Genomic DNA, 27,500 nt, shown 5'->3' with positions numbered 1-27,500 from the left:
AAAGCAAATATTTGGCATGACAGTGCCCCTTTAAACTGTTTAGCGCCAGATTAGTTTATTCTAACACTAAAAAATTGTTATTTTATTCAACACTAAAAAAATTACGTCCCCTTAATCAGTAACCCTTGCCCTTTCTGAGAGATATTGCCTCGCCTGTCTTGATCTTGTAAACTAGTCCCCAGTGAATCAATTAAGAAGAAATACATGCCAGTGTGGAGAACAAGGTGAAGCCCCGCCACGAAGACGAGGCCCTCGTTTATCAGTCGCCCTTATCCAAGCGGCATTAAAAATATATCCATTGGATGGTGTTATTAGCAATCCTTGGTTTGCATCCACGTGATAAGACGGCCATGTTGGTGCACAAAACAATAGAAAATGGTTCCACAAGTTTCTGCATATAAATAATAGAGTCAAATTCCCAAAAGACACTTTCCTGCATTGTTGTGTACACCAACATGGCCGCCTTGACGTCAGATGAAAACCCCCAATAGCAACTTGTTTTCCCAAGTTATTTCCTGATTTTACACCGACTAGTGCTTTGATTGACTGTTTTCAAAGACATTTTGGCAATCAAAATCCCTTTGTAACGTCAAGTCAAATCTGGAATTTACTGACTACTAGCTTAAAGCTATATGTTTGACGTAAAGTGTTAAAGACGAGGCGGCCTTCTTACTAAAAAAAAAAAAAAAAAATTTCGAAGACAAGGTTCTCCGCCCTATCCCTAAGGACAATTTTTCTGCCATACAACAGCCACAATGGACTCCTGTAATTTATTTAAAGGTATGGCGTCACGATATTGTTCTGAGGGAGGAAAGTGGAACCCGTCAAACTTCACGAAATGCCGTTCTGCTAAATTTATCATCTTGCATGACGCGGTATGTAATTGTTCTAAATCAACACCCAATTTCATTGATTTGAATAAAAAAAGTTTTTGTTATTGTTACGAAGCTTACGCACGCGCGTTTCTGAGATGGGGACAGCTACCGGAAGAGAATATTTTGCGTGCCACGCAGTTGGTGCCTTACAGAGTTTTATACTAATCATCTCTAATGGAAAAGATGCTTAACAATGCCACGTGATGTGGTTGTGTGAACTGAAGACAAGTTAAAAGGGAAAACACCTCACTTACGGTTGCCGTCCGAGTGTCAAAAACGCACATGCTTTAGCTCCCTCTTATCACAATGATAATAGCAAGTGCATTATTAACGCACATGCTTTAGCTCCCTCTTATCACAATGATAATAGCAAGTGCATTATTAACGCACATGCTTTAGCTCCCTCTTATCACAATGATAATAGCAAGTGCATTATTATTATCATTATCATTATCATTATCATTATCATTATCATTATCATTGTCTTTGTCATTGTCATTGTCATTGTCATTGTCATATTATTATTATTATTATTATTATTATTATTATTATTATTATTACTATTGAATCTTTGCTTTTTTCTTTGTGTTTAATTACGCTTATAACAGTGGGCTAATTGCAACTCAGTGTTTCTAGTTTTCAGTATTGCCTTACTCTTTCTGCCTACTTATATTCTTAAGTTCGCATAGGCGTTTTGGCTGATTATCCATTTCTGATCATTTCTGGTATCTCTCAGTAAGTGGGGTACTTCTTTGTCATTATACGTGATTATCGTTAGTTCCTTTGCGAGTTCTTTGAGGTGACCTGCACGGAAGTCGAAAACAGTATTTATCATTATGTTTTTGGTAGCCAACAATATACAACCCCTTACGTAATGACTTGACTTTTCTTGTCAAGAAAAACGAGGGCCAACACCGTTGGCCATTACGTATATATTTTCGCGTTCTTCTGAATCTTGATTTCTCTCAGATTCCTGTAATTCTTGATCTCTTTGACCCACTGTCGAAGTAATAGTTTCCATTACATTTCACATAGTCTTCTCAAAACTCGCCGCCTTGTCCCGTATATTTTGGCTTGTAAGATTCAACTCAGCATACCTAGCTTCTTCCCAAAGCTCTTCCATGACGGCCATATTGCCTTTCTTCCTTCCTTTATCGTTTCTCGGCGCTTTTTCAGACACCACTAGAAGCTTTGCTTTCCTTTTGCACTCAAGTAAATCCAAGTTCATTTGTGGTGTCTATTTTCTCTTTTCTTCTCCAGCTCGTTTTGGCATGTTTTCTTGTCTTGTCTTGTAATGTCTTGTAACAAAATTCAGAACTGTCGTCGGGATTTCGCTTTAATACACCTTGTTTGTTACCAAACAGTAGCAAAGTATCTTAACTAGATACTACATAGACTTGCCTCGGCGCTTTAAGCTGGGCTTGCCTATGAAGTGAATAACATAGAGAGACACAAGTCCCACGTCCACTCTACTAGGCCGCCATGGTTGTTATTGTTTTTATTATCATCATCATCATCATCATCATCATCATCATCATCATCATCATTATTATTATTATTATTATTATTATTATTATTGTTATTATTGTTATCATCATAATCATTACTAAATGAACAATGTCTTCGTGTCATTACTAAGAGAACAAACGTTTTCGTGCTAGCTTGTAGTACATAGCTGTACATAGCTTTGTCGCAAAAGTTTCGAAGGATGAATTGAGGTTAGCAGGACCTCATGGAGGGGACCCTTTATCGTCCATACTTGGCTTAGGGCCAACCCTTTCATGAGTAGATTTTCATATTTATTTGTTGTATTCATCGTCACATACATCACATGTGAAGAACTCCATTCCTTATTCTTCATTTCTTAGACTTCGACGTCTATGTAGTGATGACTCCGCTATTTCTAGAAAATCAAAGATGTACCAGTTCTTCGAAAACGTGGTTATCCTGTCTTTGTGGTCAAAGCGGGCCATCATCGAGCCCAACTATTTGATCGACAGTCAGCACTACAAACGTCACAAAAGGCTAAGAATGACAGAATTCCATTCACCTTCACTTTCCATCCTCACAATCACGCAGTCAAAAGTATCATTCTTAATAACTTTAAGTTACTCCAAAATGATCCAGAGACTGGTAGAATGTTCTAGCAACCTCCACTAATTTCATTCAAACGCGACGAAAGCGTGTGCAACTTTTTAGTAAGAAGCGCACTCAAAACTAACGAGCAACCGGGCACTTTCAAGTGCGCGCGCTCACTATGCAAAACTTGTACTTTCACTCTTTACACCAACAAAATATCGGGATCTAAGCGATCTGTTAAGATCACCGATAGTTTCACATGTACCTCCGCGCGCAAATGTCATTTATTGCATAACCTGTACGTTATGTAATAAATTATACATTGGCGAGACAGGTAGACGACTAGGCGACCGATTGCACGAACACCTTCGCGATGTTGAGAAGAATGACAAGGATGCATCTAGGCCAGTAGCTCGTCATTTAATCTCCCTAACCACTCCAAAGAACACATGACTATCTGCGGCCTTTCCCTACATCAAGGTACGACGGAAAGCCGCAACAATCTGGAACAAAAGTTCATCTTCCAAATCGCACCCTTAATCATCACGGTATTAACGAAGGCTTTTTCATTTAACTAGTGTATTCCTATTTTTCACGCTGCCTTGTTACCACCAATAGCGTAGCTCCTACTCCACTATAAAAGACTACACACAACCCATAATTCCTCCATTCGCTCTGACGAAGGGCTAAAGCTGGACTCGTCAGCTTTTAGAATCCCTGTACGGTGATCAAGTTGCATTATCAACTCCGTTGAAAAAACCAAATTTTATTTATAGACCGCCTCCCTTGGGAGTTTCAGCACGTCTAATGTTGTAAAAGTCAATCAAGAAGAGCTATCTTAGCGTCAAGGGAAAAAAATTTACGCAGGGAAGGGTTGATTCAAGGAATTAGTGGGGTACAGGCTCCCCCCACCGGTACCTACTTCAACAACGGAAAGTAGACACTAGAAAACTGACGACAAACAAAGAAAAAAGAAACATCTGTATCATGGATCATATTAGTTTCTAGAATTTTGAGTAGCCAAAAACTCTTAAAGCAATCATCACAGGTTTGTCATGCTCCTGCTGAGAACATATTTCAGCCTGCTAGAAATGTTGGTTGGAAAAGAAACTTGGCTGCTACTGTCTATGCAAATGATAAACATTTACTGGAGTTAGTCATGAGATTAGTAAGCTCGAACAGTCACATATGGGAAGAAGGTTGATTTTAATTTTGTACCGAAATTGGTATGTGTGTACATAACGGCTATTAAACGACTTCATGGCTTGCTGAGCTCTGATTGGGCAGAAAAACACAAAGAATTTCTGGCACCAATCAGACTTCAGTATTACCCCGACTGTTTGGAATTGGTCTGGTAAGAACGTGTCCCCAGGGGCTCTTCTCGCACTACTATGCTTTTCTTCGTCGCCATTTTATTTCGCCCGTTGTCTCCGCGATCTGCCCCTGGGTCTCCGAGGATAAACATTAACGTTGGCTAGCTAGCTGTAATTGCATATCCGATTGGTACATTAAATTGACACCATTAAGTACCACTGTCAATTAGTTTGATTCTCCTTTCACCTAAGAAAGAATTACCTACGTTTCATTTAGATGGATGCAATTTTTAATGGTGGTTCGCCTGGGAACGACGTCGGTACTATTCTGTCGGACCTGGAGGACACTTTGAGGCTGGAAGCATCAAACAATTCTTTAGAGCTACAGAGGATCTTTGGAGGAGACTTAATTATATCAGTGGATATACTTTCCAAAATTGCAGAATACAATCGTATCCATGGAAACGTGAGTTCAGCTGAGAACTTTAAGAAGTTTGCTCAAGCAGCCAGTCATTTGTTGGAGAAGAAAAATGGCCAGGCGTGGAAAGAAATTTACGATGTAAGTGCAATATTATTCCCCTTCATTAAAATAGCTGTTCCAAGTTTAGATACAGAAAACATATTCATATTTGGTCTTTGGAGTGGGTCCAGGGTAACCCCCTTATCCTCAGTAGGTCCAGGCTACCCTCCCCTCCTCCCCCCAGTCTCTCGTTTTTTGTACCTTGGAACCTGGAGCAAGAGATGCTGAAAAGAAACAGATACCAAGAAGCTTTCTACAACATCTACATTCATTTCATTCATATAAGGATTAGCTAAAATGCTTTTTAAATCCCTTGTATTTTTTTATAGTCCTTTGTTTTCTAAACCTACTCCGAAACTCGTTGTAACGGAAAGAAACTCTGAGGCTTGACGGTGATCGTTCAACGGAAAAGAATTTGAAAGCATCCTTAAAATGTAGGATGACCGAACGATTTTGGCAAAAGCGGTTCCCTGGATGGCAGTAGCCTTTAAGGAACCTTTTCATTCCCACCATTTGCAATTCAAAATGACTACCTGATGGCGTTTCCGAGTCTAGCAAGACAAGGGCCATATTCCCCTAAGAATAGGTTTGAAACCGTAAAAGTTTTAACTATAATTATCTCTTACCTACATGCGTCATCAGACACATTTTACAGAGTTTGTAGTATACCAGTCTAGTACTACTTATTAGGAAAATCGTGACTAAAAGCAAAGAAATAAGATTCCTACACGAATTCTTAGCACTGAACCTGGCCTCCACAGTAGTACGGCTCAAAGATGAATCCCTCACTCTTGGTGTTAGGAAAACCTTTATCAGCAACCTTGAGCGAGAGATGAGGTTGTACTGAGAAATCTTCACTTTATCAAAGGTTTCATTTTTTATAACGATTAAGCCAGATTTTAAGAATTTTCACTTCTTCTTCTTCATTTGCAGGCGGGAAAAGGAAGAAGCACAATTTTAGTGGAAACGATGGATGATTACGGACTGGGAGTTGCCGCAACATTTGGCAAATCAGCACAGCTGCAATTTGAAACAGACAACCTTTTGATGAGGATTAGCCGCATTCGACAGAATAGTCAGGTGAGACAAAATATTTAAACCATGTAAACCTACAAAATACAATTGTTCACATTTCCTGTAATTTCACAGCTTTTATTTAAAATAATTCTCTTCTTTTCTCGGGCTCAAATACCACGCATAATACGAGCCACCCTCAAAAAAAAGTCATTGCAGCATTAAGGCCATGTTACACGAGGCAATTTTTCTTGCAACTCGCAACGCAACGATGACGAATAAAAAACCTTTCAAGTTGCAGAGGGTATGTTACACGTTGGCAACTTCTTTCGCAACTTGCAACGCGTACAATAACAAACAAGATGGCGGACGCGCTAAGTCGCCGAAAGATGAGCTCTGATTGGCCCATTCTGACAAAATTGCGTTGCGAGTTGCAGAGGGGATGTCACACGCAAGCAACTTGTCTCGCAACGTTGCGAAAAGTAGAGGGTCGTTCTACTTTTCTCGCAACTCGCAACGCAACAACTGCAGTTGCAAAATGGGGTGTTACACGTGAATTGTTTCTCGCAACTTGCAACGCAACGTTGTTGCGATGCGAGTTTCAAGAAAAACTGCCTCGTGTAACATGGCCTTTAAACAATTGCGATTCATCCGCTGTCAAAAAATCGAAAACAAATTTATGTGGGTGACGTCACATCACGATACATTGGCAGTGGTAGATATTAAGAAGCCTAACTCACATGATCGGTACAACGTCTTTCTCTTCAGATTCGAGTCGAAGGCATGAAAGTCACCTCCCTGAAAAGCTCCATATATTTGCCTTCTCAAGTGTTCAGCTCATCTGAAGACTCCCTCGTTGTATCACTGATTTATCAAACATTAAATGAAGTTTTGAGGCTATCTAAAGATCCTGATGATGACGCTGGTGATGTTTTCACAGCTAATACAAGTATTGTCTCATCTACTGTTTCGCCTGAGCCCCGAAGTGTTTTAAGCGAACCTATTTTCATCGTATTAGAGAATAAACAGGTAAGGTCATAATTAGAGGTACGATTTATTTTACCCTGCCACTTCTCTAACAAAGTCCACTGCAAAATTGACCACAAATAAGCAAATTGGGAATATCTTATTGAAAAGCTGGATTTGAATAAAATTACAAGGTTGAAATGTTCCAGCCAGTTCGTAAATAATGAGAGCACTCGCCTCCCATCGATGTGACCCGGGTTCGATTTCAGACTCGGCTTCACATGTGGGTTGAGTTTCTTTGTTCTCTTCTCTGCACCGAGAGATATTTCTCCGGGTACTCCAGTTTTTCCCTCTCCTCAAAAACCAATATTTTGACTTGATTTATGTTGATTGTTAATTTCGATTTCGATTTCCTTTCCTTTCCTAGCAACATTGTAATTTTCACAAGTGAAATTATAAATAAACGCTCGAATTTCACGCCAAAATTAAGGAGTAATTTGTCATCCATGTTACTAACGAGTTTCTAAAGGTAAATTATCACCCCAAGAAAGATTTGTAAGCTGACTTTTAGAGCGTTAGCTCTTCGTCAGAGCGCATTGAGGAATTGTGTGTTCATAGTTACTGTGGTTTATAGAGCGCTTTTCAGTTGAGTGTCATTACGGTAAAGTCAATACCAAAGACATTACTTCGACCAATCACAGCAGTTGCAAAAAGCGCAATGAACCAATCCAAATTCGTGGCAATTCCATGTAACTTGCTCAAAGCGCGGGAAAAATCGTAGGGAGGAACACGCGATTGGTTTTGGTTTTCCTTCCCATTGGTTGATAAACTGGCGCGAGATCTTTAAACCAATCACTAAGCGTGGCGATTGCAATCGCGTAATTACTTTCGACAATCATTTGAAACCTACTCTATGAAATAAACAGGAGCTTTGTTATTGGTGGAAATATGGCGACATAATAACTCGAGTAAATTAATTAATTGAGGAGAAGCGTTTATTGATGCGGTAGGGATTAAGAGTTCCTAGTCGAAAATTAGACTTTTCTTTGAGTTCTCAACCCATAATTCCTTAATTCGCTCTGACAAAGGGTAACGCTCGAAACGTGAACTCACAAATCTTCGTCATGCTGGTTAGCTCGTTTGCTGAAATAAAATTTTCGTACTACACAGGGTTACTTTAGTAAAACGGAGCCACCACGGAAAAAAAGTAATTCTGATGTATGTTGGCTTGGCCTAAATTCCGAATGTCCATGTAAAGAAAGACACCGTCTGAACTTCTAAATCGTAAGGAGTGAGAATAGACTAATGAAAGAAACGCAACATCCATTTTCACTTCGACAACGCATTTCTTCCGGCATTGTAGAGTAATTTATTTTTTAATTATTTAAACTAGAAAAAAAAAAGACGATTTTTTGTTATTAAGGTCATCCGTTAAGAGGTGACTATTTTTTTGAACCCTCAACACTTGACAAGCAAATTAAATCCTTTTCAAGAAATGGTGTAAAAAATTGGAATAGATTGCCTAGTGAAATCCGCTTTCTATGCAAAAATAATTTAAAGTTAAAATCCACAACATCCTACTCCAAAGACTTTCAGAAGAAAATGACTATATTGAGTTATCTGTCTTAACAGCAAAAATATCTTAATACTCTGTCTTCTCATATTTGCACTTTGCATTGATTTGATTTTAGATGATATTTACTTAGTTGACTGTATACTTTGTACACTAGTTATTTGTTTACGTATTTGTTCTATAATGTATTGTTTTTAAAACACACAGCTGAAAACTAAAGCTGCCTCTACTTGTTCTCCCTGTTATACACGTGTAACCACTGCTCGCCTCGACTAGCCTTTGCTAGCTGCGAGCAGTGAATATTGAACATATGCTGTACTATGTCATAATGAAATTATACAACATTCATTCTAAACATTCCTTTTTATTTCAGACTGACTCTTTCCGTGTGTGTTTGCTTGTGCGTGCTTAAACCACTTAGACTTGTCAATTCACGTGGCAGATTGTAATAATAAAATATGTTATTCAATTTGCTATATTTTTCTTCGAGACAGATGTCCAGAAGTGTACCGTTTAGTACAACTCGGCCCTCGGGAAAGTGTTTATTCTGGAGACCAGGCGAACCGAAGACGTGGAACACCAGAGGGTGCTGGTTTGTCGCGAGCAAATCCAATTTAGATGTGACGACTTGTGAATGTAATCACCTGACAGTTTTTGCAGCGCTCATGGATCCTTACGGTCGAGTTGTAAGATTAAATTCGTTTATACCGCGACATTCACCAATCCTATGCATTATGAGTTCTAATTAGGACATACCATAAAAGGTAAAACAAAAGAGTTGGTTTACTTACTACCTGTTAAATGTAACAGACTTGATGATGACGATGATGATGATTATAAGAAAATGATGGTGACAATGACAAGGAAGATGACGCTTCTGATGATGATAATGATGATGATGGCGATAAGGAGGCAATGCGGGCTAGTGGTTAGGGCGCTTACCTTGAGATCCGAGGATTCAGAGTTCAAGACATGTTCTGACCACTCATTGAATTTGTTCCTGGTAGTCCCTGGTTCAACTTCTCAGCTGCACTTGTAAATAGCCAAATGGTTCTGCCTCTGGCCAGTAGGGGTTCTAAACGGTTGTTGTTGAATGTTCTGTTTTGTCGTAATTGTGTTTCATTGTTCCTGGAAAGCCCTATGGGGAGTCGTCAATTATATATGTATGTATGTATGTATGTATGTATGTATGTATGTATGTATGTATGTATGATGCTGAAGGTGATAATGATGATGATGATGATGATGATTATTATGATAATGACGGATAATGACGGAAGACGACTTTAACTACGTGTTACAACTATAACAAGCTAGCTTACAACGTTTCTTTAACCCTTTGAATTTCGTTCCCTTATCTTTTAGAAAAAACTTAGGTAAAGGTAGCTAGCTACCTATAGGTTCAATTCTAACTCCAGTTGTTTTTGTTCTTAAAAGGAATCCAAGCCTCACACACAAGCGCTTGAACTCATTTCCACAGTTGGTTGTTCCATTTCCTTGCTCGCTGTTTCCATCACTTTGGTTGTACACTTGTGTTTCTGGAGAGTTTTAAAAAGTCCAAGATCTAAAGTGCTCCTCAACTTGTGTGCTGCTGTTGCCTTTACGTGTGCTCTTGTTATATCCGAAGGGAAAGCCCGAAATAAGGTTGCTAAGTCTTTTTTTTTTTTTTTCAGCCCTGGGCTAACAGTTCCAACACTTGCTTCAACGTCCGTTCGACTTTGATTAAGAGCAATGTCCAAACAGTGTGCTATCCTCCTTTATATAATAACCCAAGGTCTTCATGGATTTTGTTTGGTTGTTGCCTATGATCTATTAGAGGCCAGACGCACGCTTGACGTCACCATTAGCTTTTATCCGCATAAAGTTTCATCCTTTATTATATAAAACAAATAGATTCCATGTTGCCGTGGGTCTGTTCAGTAATAGATCACAGAAGACGTCAAAATGTGGTAAGAACATCAGTGACACACTCGGCGATCGCCTCGTGTGCCACTTTTTTGTTCTTACCACATTTTGACGTCATCTGTGATCTATTACTGAACAGACGCACGGCAACATGGAATCTATTTGTTAATTAAACCGCTTTGAAAAATGTTGAATCGTTGTTGAATGAGTTCACCACCAATAATCACTATAGTCCCAACTTTTTTCAAAGTATAATAGACAGAGGTTGAGCAAGAAATGAGATGAAAGAAACAGACAAATTCGTGTTAATAAAAAGGCTTCCAGAAAAATAACCTCTCACTCGCGTTATCATTTAACACACCTAAGGAAAATAACGAAAAAAAAAAAAAAGAGATGGAACGTTCTCTGCCCGCAGACCATATTGATATTGATTTTCATAAGACAAGGACTTAATTAATTCATAAAATTTATCGTAGCATATCAGCAAAAATCACAACGGTATATATACCGGTAGGAGATCTGAGTTTCATCAAACCATACAAGTCCTTACAAAATCGGAAGGATTTTGAACAAAGCACCCGAATTCTGTTTCTGGGATACCTGTGTACTTCTCAAAGGTTCCCTGTCGGCGTTAGTTCTCGAGAAGATTGCAGGAATACGAAAATAATCCTTTTTCCTTCTCTCTGTGGGAGCGATTGGAGCAGTTGAACACTTCAAAAAAAGTTCACCATTATGCGAAAACTTCAATACAATGTTCGACTCAGAGCTTCAAACATGTGCGATTTTCTCGTAAAGTCACTTGACATGACATCTCATATCATAGGTGAAATGGATTCAACAAAGTGATAGTCGGCTCTTACGTAATAAGCAGTTTACCATACAGCACAGTTATGTGCAAGTTTGAACTGAATGCTTTTTATTCCTTCATTTTCAGGTTATATTATGCACAGTAGTTGCAGCCTTACTGCACTACTTCCTGTTAGCATTGTTTTCGTGGATGCTTTGTGAAGGAATGCTCCACTACATGCTACTTGTGAGAGTGCTTAGAAACGACGCTGTAAGCAAAATGAATCTTTTTTACACCTTTGGATGGGGTAAGTGATTGATATTAAGGTTCGTTTACCGTTAGCCATGCCGCGCACGGTTACGAGTTGGAATCACGTTCTTGAAGCGCCATTCTCTATTAGATTCAATAAATTAAAATATGTCTATCGTGTCTTTTGTGGTCAAATTAACTCCCATCAAACGGGTTGTGTTACCAACTCGCAATTTACTTGCTTTTAAATGGCTTGATAGCTCAGGGATAAAACTATTCAACGCAATCGTACAGTCAAGGCTTCGAGTCCCGTTTAATTCTGTTTTTTTTTTTTGCCTCTCACAACTACGATTTCTCGCTTAAAGCGAAGTTGTTCTAATGCTTACCAGTTCAGTGTTACTTACAGAAAAAAATATCAGTGAGAGTTGTATCCAAGTGAAACAAGGTAATCTCCAGTCTCGCGTTCCTTCAATGGCCAAATCACTGGCTGTTCTTGCAACGACAAATAGCAAATCTTGGAAGACTTAGGAGACAGATGCTTGCCACCCAACCACGAAAGCCTCTTTACTAAAACTTATTGCTCTCTTTAGCTTTTATTGAATTTAAATCAACAATAAATTTCAGGCTCAGATACGGTTTCATCCCTTTGCATCCTGTGAGCACAAAGCTTGCAGTGAATACTGTTGGTTTTATTTCGCGAAAGTCAAAACTCATCGCCATACTGATGACATAACTTTACATCAAATCCCAGCGATTCTCGATTTTCGCACAGGATGCGTAGTATCGTTTATCCTATGGCTGTGCCATTTAGAGGCAATCATGGCTTAACTGTGAGATGAGGTCACAAAGTGCTTGGCATCGTACTTCGGCCTGGAGACAAATGACTGGCTTTCATTAATTTTGCGACGTCTCGAAATGGAAACGGAAAAATATGGTTGCCATAGGAAAGCGATAAACGTGGAAAGTGGCCTACCCCTCAACTTATTTCAACATTCATTGTAGACTGGTATTGCGATGCCAGATAAATGAGATTGGTACTATCGTAATAACGAGAGGGTGAAGCCGGTGCGATTTAAATCTCGGCCCCTTCGGCAAACCATATGCCTAGAGAGAGAATAAATCGTTAACTACGTTCCGTTCTCTTTTGTAATCAATCAGGCTTCCCAGCCCTCGTAGTTGCCATCTCTCTGATTATCACTCGAGCCGGCGGTTATGGTGGGGAAGATGTTTGTTGGCTCAATGTCAAGAATGGGTTGATTTGGGCCTTTATTGGGCCGGCTCTACTCGTTATTTCGGTAAGTGAACCATTGGCGTCAACTTTACATAAATTTTCCATTCAATATCTTACGAGTTTCTGAGTGTTTGAATGAAGTTGACTTTTTCATAATTCTTGAAGAACAGCTACATCTACTAATTGGTGGAAAGAGATGATTTCCGTTTAAAACTATGACATGCATAGAAGTATTTTTTACTTCTTCTCTCAGGTTAACATCGTTGTATTCGTCCTGGTCTTGAAGAAAATGATGGGAACAGTGTCGATGCAGTCTAAAGAACGGTTTGAACAAGTGAAAGCTGGGGTCAAAGCCTCCGCGGTAATTCTTCCTCTACTTGGTATCACGTGGTTATTTGGACTCTTGAGCTTTAATTCAGATACCATAGCTTTCAAGTATATATTTTCCATCTTCAACTCTCTTCAGGGACTTACCCTTTTTGTATTTCACTGCGTCTTCAACAGACAGGTAAAGTTTGTTTGCAAACTGAGATAAGCAAATTTTGAACTTATCCACAGCTAGCCAATCAGAATGCGCGTAAGTACTATTCATTTCTGAGGTTTGTACTCATCGCAGATAACGCTAGAGATCAAAAAGGTTACTGGTGAAAGCAATTGAACCAGCGAAAAGCAAGTGTATTCCTTGAATGCTGCAATATCAAAAGAATTAAGCTTCAGGGAAATCAGTTCCATAGTTTCGAAACAGGGCTTGTTTATTTTAAGGTTGCGTTTGGCAGTAAAATGATTGGAAATGAATGCAATGTGAACTTCCACTGGCTTTCCTGCACTATGGCGCATCTTCGTGGGTGTTTTTAAATCAAGAATATCACCATTTTGGTGCGTAGATTGGATAAATATGTTCGCACTAATGACGAAATTATAGCAAAAATGACATGCAAAATGCTCCAGAATCAGAGAATTGGTCAACTGGTCATTTGTCTGAGTTTCAGCTGGTTGCACTATAAACAACTCATTCATTTGGCTTATGCTTTTGATATGTTACACCTTGTTTCACATACTTACTGACATAACCAAAAAAAACTAAAGATCAAGGAAAACATGCCTTTTTCTTATTCTTTGCCGGTTGACACCGTTTAAAATGCGTAAGAATATAGACATTCTTTTTTCACGGTGTACCAACCTTAAGACAGCCTCCTTGTAACACATTTTAACTTATTTTGGTGAATTAACAAAAATAAAAAATAAAAAAGAAATAAAAACGTAAACCCCGCTGTTTTTAAAGGTACTTTTTATTCTTTGTTTGGTATTCTCGGAGGAGTAATCTGGAATTAACTTGTCCATTATAAACAATGGTTAGTCCGTGTTAGGAAAATGACTAACGCGTGGAGAATAAAATCTGGGAAAATCCAAGGATAGCGCACACCTTTGATATTGGACATCCATTTTATGGTCAATTGACACCTGTCAAGACAAAGTATTCGCTCACCATTATTACGTGACAATATCCGTGGCCTAAGTTTAGAGCCCATCGAGATCGACTCTTTTTAGTTGACCGCTGACCAGATACTGGTTTTCGATTGGATCGCAGGCTCAAGCTAACATCTAAACATAAAAAGGCTTAATTTTTAGCTCGCTTTCTGTGGCTCGACGCGGCTACACCGCCATACTACGTCACCGAAACTCTCGAAGCTTTTCGTGTTCAGGTGGAAAACGGTTTGGAAAATATTTTTCCTGCATTTTTCGCCGGCTTCAATCCAAAAAGATGATTCCGAATATTACCGTGTCTCTCAAGGGACATGCTGCAAATTAAAGGGTTGCTGCAAATAAAATAAAGTTGCTGCCCATTTTTAAAGAACGAGTTGCTGCAAATTAAAATAATGTTGCTGCAAATTAGAACATCAAAAGTATGCACGCGCTCTTGTGGAAGGGCAGGAACAAGCACATATGTCATTGCTTTAACAATTCATCCTAAACATCCATTAAAGCTAACCTTGGGCTTAATTAGGCCTAACGTTAGCATTTGCAAACAGTTAGGGTTGTTTATGTATTGGTAAAACAATGACCTGTGACCTTCCTTCAGTGCGCACGCATACGTTTGATATCTTAATTTGCAGCAACTCTTCAATTTGTAGTATGGATCTTCGTACTAAACCCTACTGAAGAAAACAAAGCCCATATGAAAAAGAAAAAAAAAATTCTTTGAAACCAAAATAAATGGTGACTACTAACATTGTAGAGCAGGGTTGGCGAATGCTTAGGGAGCAGTGCTGGTGCAGTGGTGATGGCACTTGCCTTCCACCAATGAGGATCGGGTTCGATTCCCCGACTCCGGCGTCATATATGGGTCGAGTTTGTTGGTTCTCTATTCTGTTCCGAGAGGTTTCAATAAGGTCACTTTGCACTGAGTTTGAGTTGAAATGATTTGATTTTTATGTACAGTTTCTCCAACTAGTGCTCCAGCGCTAGAAGACGTGACGCTTAAATAAAAGCTCATTGTAGCCCACCCAATAATCTTCCTAATGATGTAATCGAGTTAAAACAAGAAGAGGTGGAAAAATGATAAATATCCCTAACAGTGCCAAATAAACTGCCGACCGGAAATCGATATTCCACGGTGGCCTACAAGGGACATCAAGTCTCGTTTCTGGGATTTGTCGCGGGGCTTTCAGTTAAATCTTAATAGTAAAGAGTATGTGGCTGAGCCGGTGCTGCGCATCCATTCCAATTCCTTTTTCAGGTGAAAGACGCTGTCAAACTGCATCAACAGAAAAGAAAGGCAAGGTATCCTTTCAAATCCAACCACGTCAGAGGAATTCAAGAGGAGATTCCACCAAACAAAGGTATGGGTGTTGCCTGTTCAAGCCAGTTCAGCCTAAAGTTTGTTACAGTACAATACGTTCAGTACTTGGTGAGCACTTCTCGTCGTCCTCAAATACACATAATGGCCACATGCTTTCCATTTGTTTGTCGATTCCACTGAAATATTCCGCTGAAGTTGTAAAGTCTATAACACTTCGGAGTGGAGGATGGCGCATTTGTGAGAATCCTCCTTGTGTTTCGGAATAAATCAGTTCCCGAACATTCAGGGCCCTCCGTATCCAAAAAGATCCAGAAATCTCAAAACATTCGACACACCGTGCGTCTAGCGCTTCGTGTTGTTTCTCTCACTGAATCCCCGACTCCTTTTTTTTCCCTTGGGTTCTTAGTTGGGGTTCCGGGACTATTTTGTTAACACAATAACTAATTAATGAGGTTAACACTACTGCAAACAGCTTGGCAACAAGACATTGTTTGATGCAACTTTGGTCAGAAGAATTCTGAATGTACCTTGAAAAAGTTACAATTCAAAAGCCCAACGTGCAATTAATATTTATTAAGGAGCGCATCCTTTTTCTTTCCAGCAAATTGGTGCATGAGCACATACAAGGACCCTCGTGATGGCCTTTGGATCGTCCATGATAAAGACACTAGACAGGAGTGTGAAAACGTAGTGTCTTTGAATTGTAACTTTTGAAGCTAACATTAAAATCTCTCCAAACCAGAGTAGCATTAAGCATACGTCTAACACATGTGAAGCATATTTCTAACACGTGTGGCTTTTGCGGAAGTGACTTAAGAGCTTACTTACTCTCGGACTCGACTATACAAACAATTGCCTAGTTCGCCGCAAGCCATACCGTATCAGCAACACTGCGTTTTTCTGGGGCGTTCCATTTCAAACATTTTCGGAAGATGTGACCTTTGAAAAGAGAATGAATCGGAAACTGAAGTTATATGGTATAAAAATATACTGACCGCTTTTTAAAGACTAACTCTCGCCAGAAGTTACCTGTCTACGTTTATAATTTTTTACACATTTGTCTATGTAACAAATCAAATGTGGTTCAGCGTTGTCTTTGCTGTTATCGATTTTTGTCATCACATTGGTCAAAATAATTTGTGCCTCGTGAGTCCACAACAAAGTTTGACCGATCTCGTGACGAATATCGTTTTCGATAACAGAACAGATAACGTTGAAACACATTCGATTTGCTTTTTACCACAATATTTAACATGAAAGAAAATGTTGTGTATTTCCCAAAATAAGCGTTTCTGATTGGCTATAACAACAAGAGAACGTTGACACTAGTAGAGTTGTCGCGACTCTTATCGGCAACGACAAATTAGCCAATCAGATTGAAAGATTTAAAAAAAAAAAAAAGGTTTTCAGTCAATGATTCACAGCGCTAGAAAAATATAGGGAATTATCCCCTAGGATATTATTCACTGATCTGTATGTTGCTTGACTGGCTTTCAAAAGTCAGTGGTGTCTGCACAGTAAATCTCCGAATATTACTTTTCTCGTGGTGTTCTGATTGGCTCATTTCATTTCGATTACCACCTCAGTATACCCTATGACCTTGTATAGAAAGTGATCGTGCCGGTCGTTTTGTAAATTAAACAACTTCTGGTCGCTTTTTTAAAGTTTACGCTTATTCGTATGATCACTTATTTTTTTCAGCTGCCAACCATCGTTTACATCAGAACCCAAAGAATAACGAGAAGCTATCAGAAATAACAGATTTTGACTATGGCCCCAAGAAGCCAAGTGCAATGAAAAACGAAAAGGAATTAACTTGCGCTGTTGTTCACCGCATTCCACCTGAAGGCCTTCCCAATTCCACGTCCCACTCATTTGATCCTTTTTAATGTACAGAAAGCAGAGTTTGAGGAGGCCCTGGCACAGTGCTTTTAAATTAATGCACACGGGTTTTTTCTCGGAATCATGTTACTGGAAGATTTTGTTTAGAATAGCATTCCCCAATCAATCAGAGAAAAATCAGCTTAAAAGAAGTTAGAAAAACGCTCTCGCATAGACATCATGCGCATATTATGTCCTGTATTTAATCAGCCGGCTCTCTATTGATTGATTTTATTATTATTATTATTATTATTATTATTATTATTATTATTATTTATATTATTATTTTCAATTCTCTTCATTACATATACTAGTTACAGTACATATCAGAACAATAAATATCTATAGCAAGTAAGTACAGCAAAGAAAACAACTAGCAGTGAAGAAGGGCAAAATATAGAAAACTAATTATATACCCCGGCTTTGTTGCTTTAAAGATGTCTGAGAGTAAATAACTATTATACAGTAAATACAATAAAAAAAAGCATGGTAAAGCACAGAATCCAAAGACATAATTAAAAAGATAGTACCAGGGAAAGGATATTACTATCGAGTAAGATAAAATCTTATTTGGCTCAGTTTTGTCTGATTTCTAAGGCAATTGTATTCCAAAAATAAAGGTAAAGGTACATGTTATTTAACGTCGGAAGTTCCTTTACTCTCTAGAGAGTATTCTCCCAGGAAGCCGACTGTGCGCTCATTTTACCCCCGTCTTTCCATCAGTGCTCCGTTTTAAGGTATTTAAAGCTATTTTGGCTACACTGAAAGGAAAGAAGTCGAAACAAGGATGAGAGATCCGGGGATCGAACTCGGGACCTTATGCACCAACGCCGCGCACTAGCCGATTGTGCCACCCTTGCTCTTCTAAGTGTTAAGGCTCGGCATTCCTGCTATTATAGCTATGTTCCTCATAAACATAGCTAAAATTAAGATTAGAGGATTTAAGGTCACAAGAGTATTTGTAGAGAAAATTACAAGAAAACAATTTACAATGTCGGGACATTTTTACCGTAATAATTGAGCAAAATGTGGAAGATATGTTCACGAAGCGGAACGTCATTGATAATTCGACCTGCCTTTTTTTGTAGTCTAACAATTTTAGACAAAGGTGCTTCATAGTTGTTACCCTATTGAAGTATGCCCCCGTAAGTAGGATAAGGATACACCATAGAATTTTATATAAGCGCTTTACTTTTACTAGTTTTTGCACATCTCGTACTTCTTGTGTAATTTTCTCATTTTACGTAACTTAAAGGGGCACAATATATTTATTAAAACTAGATGTGCCCCTCGCTTTTTTTCCTGCTTGTTATGGAACAAGCTTACTTGTTAGAGCTAATTTCAGTTATGGTTAATTACTTTTTTCCTGCATGTTGACATACGTACAGTCATGCATTGATTTTCAAACTATATATTTATAAACGAGAAGTGAAAACTGATCTGATCAAACAGTGAAGGAATATCTCTTGTAACGTCCCATTAGCCAAAGACCATTACTTGTTACACCCTACTGGTAAATACAACAGATATTTCTTCACTGTTTGATCAGCCTTTCACTTCTCGTTTGTTAAAATAATTACGAGCTGAGTAGTTCCCAGTCCTTCACTAGCACCCGGTGCTTCTTTTTGGTTACGTTGGTCCTTCCTGCTAAAATTTAGTTATATGCCTATACAAAAAGAAAAAGATAAGCAAATAAAATAAATTTAAAACTTAGCACTGTAGTTCCTAATCACACTTGACATTCTTAGAAACCGAAGAAGACAAAATATGAGTTTATTAGGAAGAGCTGTCCGTATGTTTTTTGCCCCCACCATTAATGCAAAAAGACTTCTTTTATCCTTAAGAGTAACAATGCCCCTTAGAGTGAAAAAATGACTGTCATTGAAGCATATTTTTTTTCTCAAATAAGACTGAAAACGTATATTGCCCCCCTACCCGTCGTTTTGGAAGATCTAGCGCCTGCGAGCAGGCTAACTAAGGAGTAACGTGGCTACAATCATGGACAAAAGTCCTTAGGACAGTCATGCAAAACTGTTAAGGATCAATGATTCCGGGATTGCTTGCAAAAACAGGAGACACATTTTAAAAATCCATTGCAATTACCCCTTCCAATATTGTGTTGAAAGTCTGAAAATGAGGCCAGAATTTTTTTAGTGGTGGAGAACAGCGAAAAGATGATCCTGTGAGATTTTACCACCAAGGTACCCTGGGTGCCAGAAGATTCTGAGAGAACGCTCAGCGATTCCAAATCAACGATCGAGGACGAAGAGAAGAATGCCTCTGGTCGCACGACCCTTGAACCTCATTTCCTTTTAATAAAATTGGGACAGAATTTGTCCTAGTTTGCTGATTGGACATTACTTTCAAGGGAGTTTCTGATTGGACAAATCGAAAAAACGGTTCTTGACAGCTGTTGCGACAAGCAGCGTTGCGTGACTTCAGCCCAAGAAGAAAAAGCAAAACTGTTTCACGGCTTTGACAGCGTGAAAAGATCCATTTTAATTGTAGTTAAATTGTTTTGCTTATCGATTCGTGTATAAGAGCTCTTGTAGATACTCAAGATCGTTTGGAGAGCGGTTAACTAACAAAATTGAACTCGTCAACCTTAGATGAAACTGCGTCTGGGAACGAAGGACAGAAGGACGAAAAATGGCAAGGACAGACAAACGTTTCTCGTATTTTGAAGTCTTTCTTTCTGCAATATAGGCAGTGATCTCTAGCTCTTTGCTATTTATTAGTACAGTATCCTCTTTTAAACATGTTTAACAATAATGTTTCGCTACGATCGAGGGTAAAGAAATTTCATCAAATAAATCAACCTTACGCACCTAAAATCAATGCAACATCGTTAAAATCGCTCCAAATTGTTAAAGCTGTTGAAATGAATAGCGATCACTGTAATCTTAAAAATGTTTGTAAATGATGCACTTTATTGCGTCCCGTGGGAAGCAGTCTCAGCTTGGCGGCAAACTGGTTTGACGAGAAATCTGAACTGTCTCTTCGCGTGGAAATGAAGTTCTGGGGTCGTGCGACCAGAGACATTTTTTTTCGTCCTCCACCGTTGACTTGGAATCGCTGAGCATTCTCTCAGACCTTAAAAAAAAAAAATCCCTCTAGCACCAAGGCGTTTCCTGCTCTTTCTCTTGCCCTATTTTATTACAGATCACAGAGAAAAATAATATATAGATTTACCTAAGCCTAAAAGCCGAGTTCCCGTTTCTAACCCCATAAAGCAATATAGTTTATATAAATAACTATGCAACTGAATAAGGAACAAAATTAATCGTTATTAGTGTATACAGTTTACAGTGATCAAAAACCCCTGAGCTGATAGTAGTAAACAAACAAGCCTTGCAAACAATAACCAACAACTTAACCAAAATTACATGCACAGTAACTTCTTTCACAACATTTTCAATTTAACTGATACTCTTTACACCCTCTCTCTTCAGTTTAGAACAACAGCAAAAATCTTTCTCATTAGAAAATGTAGCCACAGATCTAGAGTTGGAAATTCGCCTAATACTCGAATTAACAAATGGTAAACGGCTTACCGTGCACTATTGAGTTATGGTGCACGCGGGAGGTTGCTAAGCACGCGAAAAGCGTAAGAGTCGCTCGAGGCGATAGCCCAGAGCCACTTTAGCTTCTTGAGTGCAACCTATCGCAAACAGCGCGACTTTTCCAAGCCAAAAAAGCGACGTTACACTATTTCAGCTCAAATGGCCGAGAAAATCGACGTTCCAAAACACCATTTACCTTCCTGGAGCATCTTTCCTGGTCTCATAAAATCCATTTCAATTCCGCAATTCGAATTCAATATTTGAGCAGACTTCAGATCGTGTTTTGGAAATCAATCACGAACGCTCTTTCCTCGCTTTAAGACCTTCAATCCTCCTTTTCCACTGCTGATTAATCTTAAGGCTATATCTTTCTATTTTGAGCTCTGTAGAAGTTCACCCCTATTCTACGAGGAGGAAATATGTCTTGAAAAATTAGGACTGATGCGCTATTGACTGCATTTTCTTCTTCCACCATCTCGGAAAGTTAGATCGCACGTCAGCTGTCGTCAGCGAGCGCGCACCCACGGGCAAATGGTAAATGACCAATTGGCCAATCAGAACGCGCATTTTATCCAAGTTATGTTATAATACAATTTCACTGTCAAACAAAGTAGCTCACGACTGCACATCCATTTTATACCCAAAAACAGAAAAAAAAATTAAATGTGATTGTTGAAATATGCCAGAATCTCTGTCAACACGGAATTGCAAACTTTATCAGGCCTTCTTCGTTTTTAGCGAGTTTTACAAAATATGCGAGGGAGCGGTCGAAGCAAGGAAAACATTACCTGAAAGCTAACCGTTGTACTTATGTGTTTTGCCTCTCGCTCCATTTCTCTCAGCTTTACGGTGTTCTTCATTGAAATTTTCTCTTCTTCTCATGCTCTTTCCCTTTTCTTCGACTTTTCTGCTCTTTATTCCGTTGCTCGTCAGTAATAAGATTTCTCGCCAGAAAAAACGCGGGTTGCCAAATGCAACGCTTGCACGCGAATTCCCACCAAGGAAAATTGCCCGAACACTCCCGTCCCCAGACGCTTTCCTTCCTCCCCACCTCCACCCCTACAGTCTGCACAGGTGGAAGGCGGACAGACGTACGTGACGTGTTAAGGGGCACACATGGTGCTCCGCTGACGCGCTTCGCGCGCCTGGGCTTCGCTATTAATTCCGCGATTAACTCTGGCTATTAATTCTGGTTTTCATAGAGAAAGGTGATTTTGTCTCGTTGGGAGCTCATTGGGTAATGATACATGTACAAGTGACAAGACTCCTTGGAAAAAGATTTCTTAAAGAAACAAAATGTATTATCAAGCTGGGAGTTATGTATTGGAACATGTCTGTTTATGGAATCTCAAGCATCATAACATGGTATCAATTTGAGTTTAACAACAAGAAAAATCATTTGGTGCTTTGCGTCGGGCGAAAGGATAAGTGAACTGCTAGAGTCCTAGGCAACATTGGAGCCAAGGCCAAAAAGCGGTTAACGCTTATGCAGCAGATAAATCGCTATCCAGTGGATAAAGTTTATCCGCTCACGCCATTTGTTTTGTTCAAAGCGTTGAAAAGCGCCATGCAGTGGATAAATTTATCCAAGTCAAGGTAGGTCATATAACTTTTTATCCAGTGGTAGAAATTATGACTTCGTGATCGAAGTAACAAATATGGCGTCGCTTCGCCTTCATCGCATTTTGAATTTAAGTGGTAAGACAAAGAAAGCCAGGAAGTACCGGAGAGAAGTCGACCCGCTAAACCAATATAGTGAACGGGAGTTGAGATCTCGGCATCGCTTTCGCGTGGAGAGAAGGCATAAAAGTTATCGTTCAATTAGTGTCAGAAGAAATTGTTCCCACGACGAGAAGAAATCATTCGCTATCAGCCATTGAGTAAGTGTTGATTACGTTACGCTTTCTTGCTTCGGGCAGTTTTTTGGACGTTATTTGCGACACTTTTTTATCCTTTGATAAATGAACTGTCAGTCGAGTCGTTTGCTGTGTGACACTTGTCCTTGCTTCAAAAGTAAACGATTTTTTTAAGTTCCCCGAAACAGGAAACCAGCGAGACGAAATCAAGCATGGTCTTTTCCGGTTGAGGACTTTCCTTTTGATGAAAGCTCCATCGTAGAATGATCCAAATTATGTCAAAAGGGAAGGCTACCTTTCTTTGAATGCGGTGACCATTTGTTATCATGAAGGTAAATAGATACATATTGATGTATTATTATTATTATTATTATTATTATTATGTTTATAGTTATTATACTTGGCCCTTTACTACTACCTCAGACACCGTGGTGTCGTCCACATATTTCCATTGCTGCGCGTTCGTATCAAGATCGTTAGTCATTAGGACGAACAACCACGGGCCTAGTTTGGTACCCTGTGGTACACCGGCGGGGACTGGGCCCCATTCAGAAAAACACTCTGATGTAAATTTAATCCGCTGGGATCTGTCCGATAAAAAATCTATAATTCAGTTGATGATGCTAGTTGGTAATTTACACTGGTTACGCAACTTTCTAACGAGCATGCTATGATCTATTAAATCAAACGCTCCTTGTCCAAACCCTATTGTAGACCTATGTCTTCTAGCATGTTTTTCATTTTTTCGTGCCATCAGCATCGCTTTACTCTTGGATTATTGAAATGTCTTGAAGTCGTCCACGAACAGCAGATGAGTGATCTTTTTTTGGATATGATGTGAGAAAGTGTATCCTTCTGTGCCGCGCAGAAACCATGCAATTGGGTTAAGACAGATGGTGAAACGTTTTACACAGAACGAGTCCTCTTGAAGTATTCCTTGATCTAATTTTATGGGGCCTAAGGTCTCCTTTGTATCCGGGGTCTTGACCTCCAGATTTATCTGCCAGTTTTTCATTGTTGTTGTGATGAATTTGGCAATTTTGTCAGGGATGCAGTGCATCTGTAGGCAGAGTTCAAGCCATTTATGGTTGACAAGGTCAAAAGCTTTCTTTTCATCAATCCGTACGCAGGAGAGATTCGTTCTTCTGATCTCGGAATCCTCCAGTATCGCTTTATCTATATGGCTAGGTTGTCGATACATATCTCATTGAGCCAGTGGAGCAGCCCCTCTGGTCTATCTGCGTGTACTTGTAGTGTTCTTGATGGTCTTTGAGCTTGTTGTCAATTACAGATGTGATGGCTTTGTACATGGTGTTCAACAGTGGTATAGGTCTGTGCTCCTTAGCTGTTGGATTTGCAGTTTTGGGTATCATCAGACATTTGCCTCCGGTAAGCCATTGTTGAAGTGGTATTTCGTTGTTTATTATTTCGGTAAGTGCAGTTGCTATTCCTTTGAAATGCGTTGAAAGCTTCTTAATCCAATAGTTGGTGATTTGGTCATGTCAAGGTGAACTGCAGTTTCTTTTTTTTTCATACTTGCAAGTAAATCGTCTTCACTTACAGTTATTGGCTCAATTGATATAGGTGCCAATTCATTCTTGATTGTATCCTTTATGGCCTCCAGAAGGTTTCAAAGTTGACCTTGTTCAGGTTGTTAGAATTTCTTCCGTCTGGAATTTTATTTGGTTCTTTGTATTCAGGTCGTTTGTTGCTGGCGTCTGATTTGATAATGTTCTTGAAGTGATCGTAAAACTTTGACTCATTCCTGTCAAACCATTTGTTGGCGTTTTTCTTTTTAGTGCTTTGATCTTCTTATCTCGATTGTTGGTGTTTCAAAATTCATATTTTTTAGATCTTGTCTTCTTTAAGTCGGAATGGCGAGTCTTTCGTTATTTTGGACTTAAATTCATTTGCCATCCACTTCCTGTTGGTCTTTAGATTTTTTGGTGAGCTTTGGGTTGTTAGTGAGTCTCGCTTTTCTTGTTATTTGAGAACATTCTTTTCTATTCTATTTTTCTATGTCAATTAGCCATTTAGGTTTTCTTTCCGTCTTTGCGTTCTACTTGTTTTTCACCATTGTATCTCTTCCAAGACACAGCTGTTGCGTATATTGTACAATTGACCTCCCACAGGTATTCACTTGGTTGTGTGGATGGTCTTGTTGATATGAGGATTCTATGATGAAATTATATAAGAAATGGATCCTATATGGACAGCGGATATGAAATCAAGTGAAGCTATGATCCTCGCAGTTATGAACGTAGTTTTATGCAGAATTGCATAGAGAAGCCTGAAAAATTCAGGACTTCAACGGGGTTTGAACCCGTGACCTCGCGATACCGGTGCGACGCTCTAACCAACTGAGCTATGAAGCCACTGGAACATCAGAACCCACAAATGGCCAGCTCCCAACGTCAGTGGCTTCATAGCTCAGTTGGTTAGAGCGTCGCACTAGTATGTCGAGGTCACGGGTACAAGCCCCGTTGAAGTCCTGAATTTTTCCGGCTTCCCTACGCAATTGCAAAATTACGTTCATAACTGCGAGGATCAGAGCTTCACTTGATTTCATATCCGGTGTCCGTATATGATCCATTTCATATATCATTTCATCATAGAATGCTCATAACAACACAACCAAGTGAAAACCTGTGGGAGGTCAATAAACACACTGTAAAGTAGTTTTTCGTAATCCTTCATCACGACCACCCTAGCTATGAACAGCTAAACAAGGAGTTATTTTTGTGTAAAAAAAAAAAAAGAAAGAAGCCGGAACGAATAGCAAGGCAAATAGTGTGGCAAAATGGCGGCAAATTTCAACATTTTCAGCAAAAAGTAAAAACTCGTGATTCATTTCAACTTCATAATATTTTCAAATGGAACTGTAAATCATGTGTAAAGCACCCGTAAGAAGGATGGAAAGCTATTTGAGAAAGTTGTTGATTGGAGACAAGACACAAACAAAGAGCGTTGGTAAACATTATAAATCGACGGTTTTCATACAAACTCGTGATTTTGTGGGCTAGACTCGTCTTTTGTTAAAATTAGTCGTTACATTTCTTCTGTTGACGTGAATGCAGGAAAAAGTTATTTCTAACCAAAGGAAAACAATACTGACATTTTTGTAAAGGATTACGTCACAAAAGGGTTAAGTATAATATTAAGAAGCATTCCAGAAAATTCTCTATGAATATATGTAAACAAAGACGAGGAGAAGAAGGACCAAGACCGTTGTGATCTTAAGAACTGGCGACCAATTTCCCTCTTAAATGCTGATGCAAAAATAACCTATAAAGTTATTGCTGAGAGATTGAAGCGTGTGCTGCCGGATTTAATACATGTGAATTAGTGAGGATACATCTCAGATAGAAGTATTAGCGATAATATTCGCTCAATCCTCGACATAATGGAATATACAAAAGACAAGAACAAACCTGGTATCTTATTTTTCATTGACTTTGAGAAAGCTTTTGATGGTATAGAATGGGACTTAATAAATGTCTAGAACTTTTTAATTTTGGACCAGATTTTATAAGATGGGTCAATATCTTCTACAAATATATTCAAAGTTGTGTCATAAATAATGCATTGTGTTCTCACTACTTTAATGTGGAGCGCGGAGTGAGACAAGGGGACCCTCTCTCTCCTTACCTGTTTGTAACGGTGGTTGAAATTTTGGCTATTGTCATAAGAAATAAAGATGGCATCAAGGGAATTGAAATCAATAATTTGGAGACTAAACTCTCACAGTTTGCTGACGATACCACAATTATCTTATCTTCTCTTAGGAGTTGTGAAGATCAACCGCTGGGAGTCAAATGGCAGACCTGCGTTAAATTTTTAGGAATTCATGTAACGTATGACATTAAGCTTTTAGTTGAAAAGAATTTTAAACAAAGACTAAAGAAAATCGAAAATGTAATTAATATTTGGAAAGTCAGAGGGCTGTCTATCCATGGTAAGGTAACAATTATCGAGGCGTTCTTGCTTTCCAAAATGATTTACCCTAGCTCTGTTTTGACTACTCCTGAGATTATAAAAGAATTTAATAGATTAGTATTTCACTTCCTATGGAATGGGAAAAATAAGGGCACTGGACGCTCTACCTATGCGTCCTATGATTCTGGTGGTGTCAACATAGTTGATTATGAAAACATGGTCAAAGCCGTAAGGTTAAGTTGGTTAAAAAGAATAACTGACGAAGGATGCAGCAGTTTTTGCGGCAGTAGTTACGGGAGGTTATTCATTTTTGATCGTAACTATGGTGTTGAATTAAATATTTTAACTGATTTCTATTATGAGCTACTATTATGGTGGTGGGAATTAGGAGATCTCGTTGATTGCGATGGCGAATATAAATATATTATATGGAACAACAGAGAAATTAAGATTGAAGGCAAAAGTGTGTTATATAAACGTTACTTATCAAAAGGTGTTAAGCATACCAAAGATCTACTTTATGATAAGACAAACATTGACTCCTTTAACGCTTTCGTAGGAGAAAGGCTTTTAAATTCTAATTTTTTGACGTGTACTGGATTGAGACAAGCAGTGCCGTTGAAGTTACGTGCACATCCACCTACTTTTACTGTTGTTCTTGATCAGGAAAACTTTAAATGTCGTGACTGTTATAGCCTCTTAATAAAGTTTAAGTGTGAAAAGCCAAAGAAATGGGCCAAGATAGGGGAAGAATTTTATTTGGAAGATAATCGTATTTCAGAAGCCTTTTTTATTGCCCATTAGAGTTTCTAGTGAACCATACTTAAGATATTTTCAATATAAAGTACTGAACTCTATTCTTTTTACCAATGAAATCCTTTATAAAATAGGCTACATTTCAAGTCCTGTTCTTTTTGTCAAGATACCAAAGAAACTAGAAACCATGCTTTAT

General features: G+C 38.8%; 1 protein-coding gene across 1 annotated transcript in view; it reads left to right on the top strand.

The window, feature by feature from the left end:
• The window catches only part of LOC138017184 (adhesion G protein-coupled receptor L4-like), a gene marked incomplete at its 5' end in the record, with an annotated part of 124,930 nt that extends 106,054 nt beyond the window's left edge, over positions 1-18,876 (top strand). Inside the window, 11 exons of the mRNA XM_068864358.1 lie at positions 781-875; positions 4,545-4,826; positions 5,721-5,867; positions 6,570-6,830; positions 8,835-9,026; positions 9,778-9,984; positions 11,180-11,339; positions 12,440-12,576; positions 12,766-13,020; positions 15,250-15,352; positions 17,014-18,876. Coding sequence (XP_068720459.1) covers positions 781-875; positions 4,545-4,826; positions 5,721-5,867; positions 6,570-6,830; positions 8,835-9,026; positions 9,778-9,984; positions 11,180-11,339; positions 12,440-12,576; positions 12,766-13,020; positions 15,250-15,352; positions 17,014-17,201 — 2,027 coding nt within the window. The remainder of the gene's footprint in view (positions 1-780; positions 876-4,544; positions 4,827-5,720; positions 5,868-6,569; positions 6,831-8,834; positions 9,027-9,777; positions 9,985-11,179; positions 11,340-12,439; positions 12,577-12,765; positions 13,021-15,249; positions 15,353-17,013) is intronic.
• Positions 18,877-27,500: the final 8,624 nt, after the last annotated feature.

This window comes from Montipora capricornis, chromosome 9 (assembly GCF_036669925.1).
Source record: "Montipora capricornis isolate CH-2021 chromosome 9, ASM3666992v2, whole genome shotgun sequence".
Classification (NCBI taxonomy): domain Eukaryota; kingdom Metazoa; phylum Cnidaria; class Anthozoa; order Scleractinia; family Acroporidae; genus Montipora; species Montipora capricornis.
The sequence above is the reverse complement of the archived record's forward strand: the minus strand, read 5'-3'. Positions and strand labels throughout refer to the sequence as shown.